The sequence below is a fragment of the Oncorhynchus kisutch genome, linkage group LG9 (assembly GCF_002021735.2).
Source record: "Oncorhynchus kisutch isolate 150728-3 linkage group LG9, Okis_V2, whole genome shotgun sequence".
Classification (NCBI taxonomy): Eukaryota; Metazoa; Chordata; class Actinopteri; order Salmoniformes; family Salmonidae; genus Oncorhynchus; species Oncorhynchus kisutch.
This window is the reverse complement of record NC_034182.2, coordinates 28,439,163-28,452,653: the sequence shown is the minus strand read 5'-3', so window position 1 is coordinate 28,452,653 and position 13,491 is coordinate 28,439,163. Positions and strand designations below refer to the sequence as shown.

Genomic DNA, 13,491 nt, shown 5'->3' with positions numbered 1-13,491 from the left:
GTGACAATAAAAAAGGTGGGAGGAAGGGTCTGACTATTCTCCAGTAAGAATATTTGGTACCAAACATTTTGGGGTTTAAGATTTACCAAAGGCCAATAGCTTAGCTACTTTGTTTAATTTAGTCCTCTACTTATACAATGCCTTTACAGCATCTTCATAGTTTCACACATAGGGCCCATGGATGTTACCATTACCCTTTACAGGACTAAACACATCTCCTCTTAGTTGTTGCTGCATCATTACCAAATAGGATAACATTTGACCAATAACGTGACCGTAGCCCTCGGCCGCCATTCTCAACGCTACAGCTAGAAAGCGAAAGGGGATAGGTACACAGGGGAGATTGAGAGGCAGAGAGACCCATGAAAGGCGGGAGCAAAGGCTTTATCTGAGGAATAGATCTGGCAGGAAATAACCGTTTGAGGAATCATTTGCGGCGGCGAGTGTAAAGAGGAAAGCAATCACCGCTTTAAAAAGCTTGTCTGGAGAGGGCCTATTTGCGAGAAAATGAGACTGAAAACGCTTCCGTTTCTGTCTTTCATCCCTCCAGAACATAGAGGCTGTTGAGACTGAGAGAGAGATGGATAGGGAAGGAGGGAGGCAGAGAGAGGTGGGGGGGTACTGAGCTAACATATGGAATTGTTTTAAGGTCATACCATGTATCATTTAGCTATTTGATTTGGAAATTTAGGACCCCTTTAGGTATCCCCAGAAAATATAGAATTGGGCCTGTACTACTATAGCCCATAGGGTCCTGTTTTAAATGACGTTCAGTTTATAAAGGCTTCATAATGACTTCATAAGCACTGCATAAATGTGTTACAAAGCATCTATAACCATATTTCATGCTTTATAAAGGGTTTATAAATGTGGCATAAGTGTGTGACATAATCACCAATGTCAACCGTGACATAACCCACTATGTTGAATATAATATAAACATGTGTTTTTATAAAGGGTGACACGTTGTGTTGAAGGATGGCATAGTCTGAAGTCATGTTACTCACATTACACCTAATCTCATTCCCAGACACTTTCGCCCAAATAGGTGGAAACACTGGTGGACCAACACATCAAATTTGGCATTCAGTAGTTAGGGTTAGATTAAAAATCAACGTTTAAGAAATGTATTGTGGGAATGGGCATGGTTTAGCCATAATTATGACCTTTTGACTGGGTTAACTAGTGACAATGACAAATACCTTACTCCGGTCACTCCCATAGAATTATATGGTCACTCCCACTAAGGCCAACTTTGAATGGTTGATATCCCAGGCTTATATGTGCTGTGTGCGCAATAGCCTGGGTATGACGTAACATCAAGAAACACTTACCTTGATGAAAGCCCCCAACATAAAGAAATTAAAAGTGGCTTTCTTCTGGAACCAAGATGCATGTACAAAAACATGTACACAACAAAAACTAGCCATACAGTGCAGTGCTGGGCATAGTCACGTCTTTGACACGTTCACCTACTCTCTCGCTTAATGATCAGCCACAAAATGTTGGCACCACTAATAGGTTGCAAGGCCCTCTTCTCCAGCATGGGAACAGAAGAGGAATACCCAGTGAGGTAGCTTCAGGTTGGACTACTCCAAATCATCTTGCATCTGACACACACACACACAAACACAGACACAGACACAGACACACACACATACACACAGACACACACACACACACACACACAGAGTAGCTTTGCAGGTCCATCAACCCATTTAAATACCTCAATCACCCTTCAGAAAACTGTGACTCACGAGAGAATCTTAAATCAGCGTTAATAACCTATTTATTTACACTTTATGTAGTATCCTGTATTACTTAGTTCATAACACAGCCATAAAGACTCTATATCGCATGATGCCGTACTTAATTTAAAGTCAGACACCTTTGGTCATTCATGACATAAAGGCTTAATGATGTAAACACAAATGTAGTAACAATTAGGAAATTATCACTAACAGCTTAAACAAATACACATTAAAGATTAAATTACATTACTGTGAATAGTGTAGTTTGACCTTGAGTTGGCGGACAAATGGTTCTTGACTCTCTGCCTGCTGGAGGTACTGCATGTTGGTTCCCACCTTAAAAGTAACAACAAAGAAAGTTAGCAAGTCTGTTAGGAAATGCCTTTGTCACATAATCTGGATAAGGCATTTATGTGCTGCGCCAGAAACTCTAAATGGGAAGATGGGAAACTAAATTTGATTCATATTATTATATTCCTCTTTCGTTTACAAATCTCATGATGTGACTATGAGACATGGCTGTACTACTACAAACAAATTTAAATGACAATAAAGGTTAAGTTACTTGTTTTTCACTGTCCAGTGGCACCACAAGTGGGCATTTGATTTGCGAACTGTTAAATGATAAGCATCTCATCAGCAACACAAAAAAAGTACTTCCTGGTCACGGAATGTCGAGAAATTCCCTAGTAATAGTAGAAAAGTGTCAATACCCTGTATTTTTTCATGATATATGAAAAATAATTGTTTAAACATTAACAATGATTCATATTTGTTCATATTTAATTGACATTTGCATTACATTTGGGTTGTAAAACATGTTCCAAGATCAAGTAAATGCCCCCAATGTGAATCACTGTATATGGAATACTTATTGGCTTAGAGCAAGAACAATTCTGGGTGCCACAGTAAAAGTATTGTAGGAAATACTCAGTAGGGTCTGTGAAATGTATATATGGTGTGTTGCTGGCCTTTTACTCCAGCCATTCCATTGGCGGCCACAATGCAAATCACTTTAAATGGAATACATAATCATCACGTGCGCTTACTGCGCTACATAAAACCTGCTAACCAAACAACATTGCAGGGCATGCTTACTGAATTCAAGGGCAACTACAATCAAAAATCTAAGTTTCTTCGATTTTTCCCAGATCTCAAAAGTCATTCCCTGAAGTGGTTTAAGCATTGTTGTTAACACAAAACATCTTATTGTGAAAAAACTTGGAAAACAAGAACAAATGGGGAAATCCAAAAACTGTCATACTACAGCATAGCATTTTGTGGAAGGTTGAGGTCAGTTCCAATATTGACTATGCACCCAAGAGGAAAAGAGGTTGGGCCATCCTACAAATGTTTTAGAGTAATAAAAATATTATATACAATTTAGCAGACGCTTTTATCCAAAGCGACTTACAGTCATTTGTGAATACATTTTTATGTATGGGTGGCCCCAGCTATCAAACCCACTATCCTGGCATTGCAATTCTCTGCTAAGATGCATGATAGGGTTATAAATGCTTTTGAAGACTACATTTCTAAGGCCTTTATTAAGCTGTGCTTATGCCACCAATTATAAAGCACAGGTTTGTCACATTTGACGTTGGTGGTTATGTCACACAGTTATGCCACATTTATGAACCTTATATAAAGCATGACATTGTATCCCTAAATTGTATCAGCATATCGATTGCGCAACCAGGGCTGGAAAAACCTTGGATCATTGCTATTCTAACTTCCGCGACGCATATAAGGCCCTGCCCCGCTCTCCTTTCGGAAAAGCTGACCACGACTCCATTTTGTTGCTCCCTGCGTACAGACAGAAACTAAAACAAGAAGCTCCCGCGCTGAGGTCTGTTCAACGCTGGTCCGACCAATCTGATTCCACACTCCAAGACTGCTTCCATCACGTGGACTGGGATATGTTTCGTATTGCGTCAAATAACAACATTGACGAATACGCTGATTCGGTGTGTGAGTTCATTAGAAAATGCGTTGAAGATGTCGTTCCCATAGCAACGATTAAAACATTCCCAAACCAGAAACCATGGATTGATGGCAGCATTCGGGTGAAACTGAAAGCGTGAACCACTGCTTTTAATCAGGGCAAGGTGACCGGAAACATGACCGAATACAAACAGTGTAGCTATTCCCTCCGCAAGGCAATCAAACAAGCTAAGCGTCAGTATAGAGACAAAGTAGAATCTCAATTCAACGGCTCAGACACAAGAGGTATGTGGCAGGGTCTACAGTCAATCACGGATTACAAAAAGATAACCAGCCCCGTCACGGACCAGGGTGTCTTGCTCCCAGGTAGACTAAATAACTTTTTTGCCCGCTTTGAGGACAATACAGTGCCACTGACAAGGCCCGCAACCAAAACATGCGGACTCTCCTTCACTGCAGCCGACGTGAGGAAAACGTGTTAACCCTCACAAGGCTGCAGGCCCAGACGGCATCCCCAGCCGCGCCCTCAGAGCATGCGCAGACCAGCTGGCTGGTGTGTTTACGGACATATTCAATCAATCTCTATCCCAGTCTGCTGTTCCCACATGCTTCAAGAGGGCCACCATTGTTCCTGTTCCCAAGAAAGCTAAGGTAACTGAGCTAAACGACTACCGCCCCGTAGCACTCACTTCCGTCATCATGAAGTGCTTTGAGAGACTAGTCAAGGACCATATCACCTCCACCCTACCTGACACCCTAGACCCACTCCAATTTGCTTACCGCCCAAATAGGTCCACAGACGATGCAATCTCCACCACACTGCCCTAACCCATCTGGACAAGAGGAATACCTATGTGAGAATGCTGTTCATTGACTACAGCTCGGCATTTAACACCATAGTACCCTCCAAGCTCGTCATCAAGCTCGAGACCCTGGGTCTCGACCCCGCCCTGTGCAACTGGGTACTGGACCGCCCCCAGGTGGTGAGGGTAGGCAACAACATCTCCACCCTGCTGATCCTCAACACTGGGGCCCCACAAGGGTGCGTTCTGAGCCCTCTCCTGTACTCCCTGTTCACCCACGACTGCGTGGCCACGCACGCCTCCAACTCAATCATCAAGTTTGCGGACGACACAACAGTGGTAGGCTTGATTACCAACAACGATGAGACGGCCTACAGGGAGGAGGTGAGGGCCCTCAGAGTGTGGTGTCAGGAAAATAACCTCACACTCAACGTCAACAAAACTAAGGAGATGATTGTGGACTTCAGGAAACAGCAGAGGGAACACCCCCCTATCCACATCGATGGAACAGTAGTGGAGAGGGTAGTAAGTTTTAAGTTCCTCGGCGTACACATCACAGACAAACTGAATTGGTCCACCCACACAGACAGCATCGTGAAGAAGGCGCAGCAGCGCCTCTTCAACCTCAGGAGGCTGAAGAAATTTGGCTTGTCACCAAAAGCACTCACAAACTTCTACAGATGCACAATCGAGAGCATCCTGGCGGGCTGTATCACCGCCTGGTACGACAACTGCTCCGCCCACAACCGTAAGGCTCTCCAGAGGGTAGTGAGGTCTGCACAACGCATCACCGGGGGCAAACTACCTGCCCTCCAGGACACCTACACCACCTGATGTCACAGGAAGGCCATAAAGATCATCAAGGACAACAACCACCCGAGCCACTGCCTGTTCACCCCGCTATCATCCAGAAGGCGAGGTCAGTACAGGTGCATCAAAGCTGGGACCGAGAGACTGAAAAACAGCTTCTATCTCAAGGCCATCAGACTGTTAAACAGCCACCACTAACATTGAGTGGCTGCTGCCAACACACTGACTCAACTCCAGCCACTTTAATAATGGGAATTGATGGGAAATGTAAAATATATCACTAACCACTTTAAACAATGCTACCTAATATAACGTTTACATACCCTACATCATTCATCTCATATGTATACGTATATACTGTACTCTATATCATCTACTGCATCTTTATGTAATACATGTATCACTAGCCACTTTAACTATGCCACTTTGTTTACATACTCATCTCATATGTATATACTGTACTCGATACCATCTACTGTATCTTGCCTATGCCGCTCTGAACCATCACTCATTCATATATCTTTATGTACATATTCTTTATCCCCTTACACTTGTGTCTATAAGGTAGTAGTTTTGGAATTGTTAGCTAGATTACTTGTTGGTTATTACTGCATTGTCGGAACTAGAAGCACAAGCATTTTGCTACACTCGCATTAACATCTGCTAACCATGTGTATGTGACAAATATATTTGATTTGATTTGACATTGTTATAGCTGATTTGTAACACATTCATGTAGTGTTTAAGAAGGCTTTATGAAGCCTTAATAAGCTGCACTTCATTTACACTCGGTCCACCCATATAAACGCATTGAATAACACATTCATAAGTGGCAAAAAAATACATCATAACGATTCAAGATTGGAAGTGTCTGTCATAAGGGGTCCCGGGTGGCGCAGCGGTCTAAGGCACTGCATCTCAGTGCTAGATGCATCACCCCAGACCCTGGTTCAAATCCAGGCTGTATCACAACAGGCTGTGATTGGGAGTCCCATAGGGTGGCCGGGGTAGGCCGTCATTGCAAAGAAGAATTTGTTCTAAACTGACTTGCCTTGTTAAATACAAAAATGTAATTAACTAATATATCTTGGAGATATAAAAAAGCTCAGGAAATATTATTGTACACTGCTCAAAAAAATAAAGGAAAACTTCAACAACACAATGTAACTCCAAGTCAATCACACTTCTGTGAAATCAAACTGTCCACTTAGGAAGCAACACTGATTGACAATACATTTCACATGCTGTTGTGCAAATGGAATAGACAACAGGTGGAAATGATAGGCAATTAGCAAGACATCCCCCAATAAAGGAGTGGTTCTGCAGGTGGGGACCACAGATCACTTCTCAGTTCCTATGCTTCCTGGCTGATGTTTTGGTCACTTTTGAATGCTGGCGGTGCTTTCACTCTAGTGGTAGCATGAGACAGAGTCTACAACCCACACAAGTGGCTCAGGTAGTGCAGCTCATCCAGGATGGCACATCAATTTCGAGCTGTGGCAAGAAGGTTTGCTGTGTCTTTCAGCGTAGTGTCCAGAGCATGGAGGCGCTACCAGGAGACAGGCCAGTACATCAGGAGATGCGGAGGAGGCCGTAGGAGGGCAACAACCCAGCAGCAGGACCGCTACCTCCGCCTTTGTGCAAGGAGGAGCAGGAGGAGCACTGCCAGAGACCTGCAAAATGACCTCCAGCAGGCCACAAATGTGCATTGGTCTGCTCAAACGGTCAGAAACAGACTCCATGAGGGTGGTATGAGGGCCCGACGTCCACAGGTGGGGGTTGTGCTTACAGCCCAACACCGTGCAGGACGTTTTTCATTTGCCAGAAAACACCAAGATTGGCAAATTCGCCACTGGAGCCCTGTGCTCTTCACAGATGAAAGCAGGTTCACACTGAGCACATGTGACAGAGTCTGGAGACGCAGTGGAGAACATTCTGCTGCCTGCAACATCCTCCAGCATGACCGGTTTGGCGGTGGGTCAGTCATGGTGTGGTGTGGCATTTCTTTAGGGGGCCGCACAACCCTCCATGTGCTCGCCAGAGGTAGCCTGACTGCCATTAGGTACCGAGATGAGATCCTCAGACCCCTTGTGAGACCATATGCTGGTGCGGTTGGCCCTGGGTTCCTCCTAATGCAAGACAATGCTAGACCTCATGTGGCTGGAGTGTGTCAGCAGTTCCTGTAAGAGGAAGGCATTGATGCTATGGACTGGCCCGCCCGTTCCCCAGACCTGAATCCAATTGAGCACATCTGGGACATCATGTCTCGCTCCATCCACCAACGCCACGTTGCACCACAGACTGCTTTAGTCCAGGTCTGGGAGGAGATCCCTCAGGAGACCATCTGCCACCTCATCAGGAGCATGCCCAGGCATTGTAGGGAGGTCATAAAGGCACGTGGAGGCCACACACACTACTGAGCCTCATTTAGACTTGTTTTAAGGACATAACATCAAAGTTGGATCAGCCTGTAGTGTGGTTTTCCACTTTAATTTTGAGTGTGACTCCAAATCCAGACCTCCATGGGTTGATAAATTTGATTGCCATTGATAGTTTTTGTGTGATTTTGTTGTCAGCACATTCAAATATGTAAAGAAAAAAGTATTTAATAAGAATATTTCATTCATTCAGATCTAGGATGTGTTATTTGAGTGTTCCTTTTATTTTTTTGAGCAGTGTAGTATTTTTGGACACATACAGTGCCTTGCGAAAGTATTCGGCCCCCTTGAACTTTGCGACCTTTTGCCACATTTCAGGCTTCAAACATAAAGATATAAAACTGCAAGGGGGCCGAATACTTTCGCAAGGCACTGTATTTAACCCCTTGTTTTTGTTGGAACAGAACTACCTCCGTACTTCCATTAATTAGTATGGGTTACCTTCAGACGGGTTCTGGGGACAACACGCTACAGACATTTTCGTGAGAAGACTGACTTTCGGGATGTCTCATGATCTGAAAAACACAGCTGTAGCTCGGCCACCTTCCACCGCAGATGCTGAAGGCCGACATAGACGGATGTGGCGGTTTGAGATGCAGCCCATGCAAGAAACTAATATATCTAGCTTAAACTGACAGATTTTGATCTGGATTAAAAAATATATATGTTGCTTACATTGGCGCATGGGTGCGTCTATGGACGTAGGATTAAAGTCAGGATTAAAGTCAGTTGCTGTCAACTTTAAAGAGATATCTAGATTTAGATCCAATCCTATTGAGTTCCAAGGGCAGCCATCTGACATGATTATTGTACATCGTAGTTGCAAAGAACAGAAAGGCCAGCAAGCTGGCTCTATTAACCTCATACAGCTACCGCCCTACTTTTTTCAATTTCCGCCTGAAGACATACCCAAATCTAACTGCCTGTAGCTCAGGTCCAGGACCAAGGATATGCATATTCTTGGTATCATTTGAAAGAAAACGCTCTGAAGTTTGGGTAAATGTGAATTGAATGTAGGAGAATATAACACAATAGATCTGGTTTAGATAATACAATGAAAAAAACATATGTTTTTTGTTGTTGTTGTATTATCTTTAAAATGAACAAAACAAACATTCAGATAGGATGATGGGGACAATTTCAGTGAAAAACACAAGAGGACAGCAGTACTTGTGCAAAGTTTCAGAATGATAACTTCCAAAATGAGTGTGCTACATGACATTTATCAGGAAGTCACCCAGGTGTCCCACACAAGTAGCCCAAATGTGGCCAAATTGGTGAAGTTATACATTTTGAATGGAATAACTATATAGAAAATACCAAAATGGTATTCTAACACACACCCCCAAAAAATGGAGGAAAAACATGAAAAAAATATATACATTTACAAAATAACACTTTCAATATTTGGAAGACCCTCAGTCCTCTTCACAATATTGTGCTGCTGAGGCAAGGTGCCATAGCAGTCTCTTTCTGCTGTAAAGCAGAGGGTCACCAAACATGTGGTGCAGGTGATGGGGGACTTCATTTTGCAAAGAACACAGCGACACCTCCATGCTGTGCCCTTTTGGCCCTGAGGCACATCCATGCCTGCAGAAATAAATTTGGGCAGATGAACACCACTTGTGGCAGGAGCTGGATGAGCCAGCTTCAGTGGGGGATGGACACCTTGACACTGCGGCCTGCAATTCGGAGTCAGTGTTACTGTGAAAGAAAATGTTCAGTTAGAATAGTTTCACATGTGAGCCCTGTATCAACATGTATAATAAACAGATATATATAGAGTACAGGGAACATAAGGTTGAATATATTATTATAGACCTGCTAGATCTACTGTCTCATTTATATTATGACAGACCAGCTAGATCTACTGTTTATTTTATATTATGACATTTCAGCTAGGTTTACTGTCTCTATTATATTATGACAGATCAGCTAGATCTACTGTCTTTATTATAATACAGCTGTATATACTGTCTCCATTTCACTTTGGCCATTATTGTGGGCCTGCCCTCCCCTCAACAGCCTCAAATAGGCTATTTCATGTGGGGGTGGGGTGGGGCAGCAGACACACGCATCTCACATTTCATTACATTACATTTGTATATATTGCTACTAAAAAAAATTACATCACAAATAATATTTTATATTATTCATTTCAAACAACGGCATTAGCATGAAAAGAACTTACCAGTCCAAAACAATGTCCTCTCCATTAAAAAAATATTCCTCCATTTGGGAATCGCTAAATTAATCGTCCTCCAACAATCTCTGTCTCACTTTCCCTATCAATTTCTTCTAAAATTGTGTGTACATCTGTAGCTTTCCCTGACTTAGTCGCCATACTGATTGATATATAAACAGCTGAAGATGCACTTTACCAAAACAATGCTGTGCGTAACATGCGTGGCTCCTTCCGGTATGAAACTTCAATGGCGAATGAACCTCTTTACACCGGAGTTTACTACATGGGTTGGTTTTCCAACACATAAACATTACATATTGCAGATTAGATTAGACCCAGCTAGATTTTGGGTTAAAATTCAGTCAATCTACGAAACAGCGGTCATATCGTTGGTGCACAATGATGTCATTACTTGTTGTCTTCAAATTGGTTTCTTTCAGTCAATACGTCCCTCGAAACGGCCCATCAGGTTTGGTTGTGTTACAAACAAACGAGTTGATTACAATGAAACCAAACATGACTGGAAAAGTCACGTTTAGTGTGTGTATTTACATCGAATGTGTCGTCGAAAATGGAATGAGACGGAATTCACGACACAAGCGGTTCACAAAATGTTTTGTGTTAGGCTATAAAAACTGATTTCATCAAATAAAAGACCATTCATTGTGTAACAATGAGCATTGGGATTGCAATCAGAGGAAGAACGTCAAAGGTAAACTATTTATTTTATTGCAATTTGTGATGTTGATACGCCTGTGCTGGTTGAAATAAAAATAAATTATGGGGCTTTGTTCTCAGATAATCGCATCGTAATCTTTTGCAGTAAATCCTTTTTTAAATCTGACAACGCAGTTGGATTAGCAAGATTCTAGGCTTTTGACCCATGTGAGACACTTGTATTTTCATGAATGTTTAATATGACTATTTATGTAGCGATCACCGTATGTTGTCAAATTTAATCTCGCTAACGGTTTCGGTGCGCAGAGAGGTTAACAAAGTTTTGATCCACAAAGATCTTCATTAGGTCGTTAGCAGTTTAAAACAATATGTTTCCCTTGATGAAGAACAGTGTGTTTTTTCTCTCCCAGGGGAAGACCGTTTCCAGGACCCCCTCAGCTGGGACATGGTGGGGAAGAACCTGTGTGCCATGGCCATCCAAGGGGCAGTCATGTTCACCATCACTCTCCTTATCCAGTATAAATTCTGCTACAAACCCAGGCAAGAATAGAGGAAGAATATATTTAAGTAAAGATGCTTCCATACAGTATCAGAGATGATTTCTCAAAAATGTTTAGACCCAGTCCTTGTTTACCATTTACATATTTTATGCATTTATCTTTTTATTAGCCCAATAATGAATATTCGTCATTCGACATCTTGTTAACATTGTTAGTGAAATATCATTGTGTCCATCCTTTTTGCTTCACCTAATTATGAACCGAAGTTGTCATAGTAACTTATCTCCATTACCTAAATTGCATTTTGTGAGAAATTGAAACAAATTCTCCCATTAGAGAAAAACATTAGCATATATTACTAGGTTGTCATCATTTGGGATTTATAATGTTGGCTCTATAGGGATTGTGAGAATGTGGGGTTTAAGCATTTTCTTCTTCAGACTGATTTCTGGAAAGTCATTCTCCAAGGAGGACGAAGATGTGGATGTCGCTCGGGAACGTGCACGCGTCCATGAAGGCGGTGCCGAGAATGACCTGTTGAGAATCTGCGATCTCTCTAAGGTACATTACCACCGTTTATTACCACACTCATGGTAGCAACATCACCTTACAAGGTTATATTCATTAATGCATGCAGCAGCAAAACATTGAGCAACGGAAACAAGCGTTTCTTATTGGACAAGATCAGGTAGTCCCTCTGGGTTTCAGCCTGTGTGCTTCTGTTTCATTCCTAGTGAATATAACCCAGGTCCTCAATCCTCAAGGGCTAGGGTCTGTTGAACTTTACAAAACCTTCAGGTAGAAATCTATAGAACAAATATGATTTCCCTTCACGTAGCATTGGACATCATGGCTGCTCTATTCATTACATTTCTATTTGCAACAATCTGAAGTTCTGAACGTTTCACCTCACTGAATGCGCCCCGGCTGTTTCTATTGGATTCCTCCTCCCTCAACGTTGATACTGTGGAGTCACTTATCGGTCACAGTATGCCTCTTGCCTGGTTCCCCATATTGAAATAAATCTAGTCGTTCCACAAAAAGAGTGCCTTTTGCGTCCCTTTTGGTATTTTAGGTAGAAATTGTGCACTAATATTTAAATTTAAAAGCATGTTATATTAAATTAAGTGCTCTATAATATAGACCACATGGAGAATTCAATCAAAATCATTTTTTATATGAATAAAGTTTCTAAATTCTTAATTTTGCCATGTCCCTTCGTCAACCCTGTGTCACTTCTAGGAAGAGTTCAACTCACTAAACCAAAAAAATTCTCAAAGTTTCACCACCATTGTAAAGCCCTAGTTATTTTGTTGCTTTGACAAAGTCATTTCTGAAGACTATTATGGCTCTACTCTTTTGGGCTGTTTTCTGGTGTTTTGTGGTGGATGACTGAGCTGGTTGAGTAAATTATGTCAAACCTGTTACCCATATATAGACAGCCTAGAAATGGTTAGTAAGTTTTTTTTGTGAAGCTTGCATTCGCTTGCACATCCCTATTGCACACGATAAGCTTCCATTCCCTCTGTCACGAGGGGATGTATGCCAGATTTAACATTAAATCCTCAACCCTGTTACTTTATTTGGCACTTACTGTAGTCATTTACCATAATATTTTTCAAATGTAACTTTTTGAGATGGGAAAATCAGGTTACACTACTCAAAAGGCAGCAAATTGGTGGAAAGACCCATTTGCTGATTAGATTACAAGGCAAGGATGAAAGTGAGCGGACATACGCTGTGTCACAAATAGCACCCTATTCCCTAGGTAGTGCACTACATTTGACCAAATCGCTTTTGACCAAATCGTCTCAGATCTGCTAATAAGTCTTTAATTGAACGTTACTGAATCTTTTGACAGGATGGGCTCCTTCCATCTAGGTTGTTAAAGAGAGAGATTTATGAAAATGTGCCACTGTCCATGTGTGGGATTTGAACATGGCTCCTCTTCAAATCAGGGCTAAGTTAAGAACACACCAGCTGTTAGTCCCTGGTGACTTCTTAAATATGTCATCCAGGTCTCAGAGAGTCGGAAGGCTGGGGAAGGCTGGCGAGGTGTCACTCCACAATGTGTTTAGTATTTATTAGGACTCCTGATTAGCTTCTGCCGAGAAAGCAGCAAATCTTCCTGACGTGCAAACAGGAAACAACACAACAAATAAAATGCATAATATACATAAATGTACACACATAGCACTACATTTACATTACAATTGATCCATCCAGAGCGACCAACAGCTAGTGCATTCGTCTTAAGTTAGCCAGGCGAGACAACCATATATCACAGTCGTATCCCACCCACGTATCACATACATAACACACTGTAAAATACAGTACAAAAGACTGAAAATGGTCTGTGTCTCTCTCGCTGTAGGGAGAAGT

The 13,491-nt window shown here is 42.0% G+C and overlaps 1 protein-coding gene across 2 annotated transcripts in view; it reads left to right on the top strand.

Annotated features, from left to right (window-relative positions):
* LOC109896499 (phospholipid-transporting ATPase ABCA1-like) overlaps window positions 1–13,491 on the top strand; it is a 296,174-nt gene that overhangs the window by 236,694 nt on the left and 45,989 nt on the right. For both annotated transcript variants that reach the window (XM_031832341.1, XM_031832340.1), the window contains 2 exons: window positions 11,020–11,149; window positions 11,550–11,670. In XM_031832341.1, the coding sequence (XP_031688201.1) occupies window positions 11,020–11,149; window positions 11,550–11,670 (251 nt within the window). The remainder of the gene's footprint in view (window positions 1–11,019; window positions 11,150–11,549; window positions 11,671–13,491) is intronic.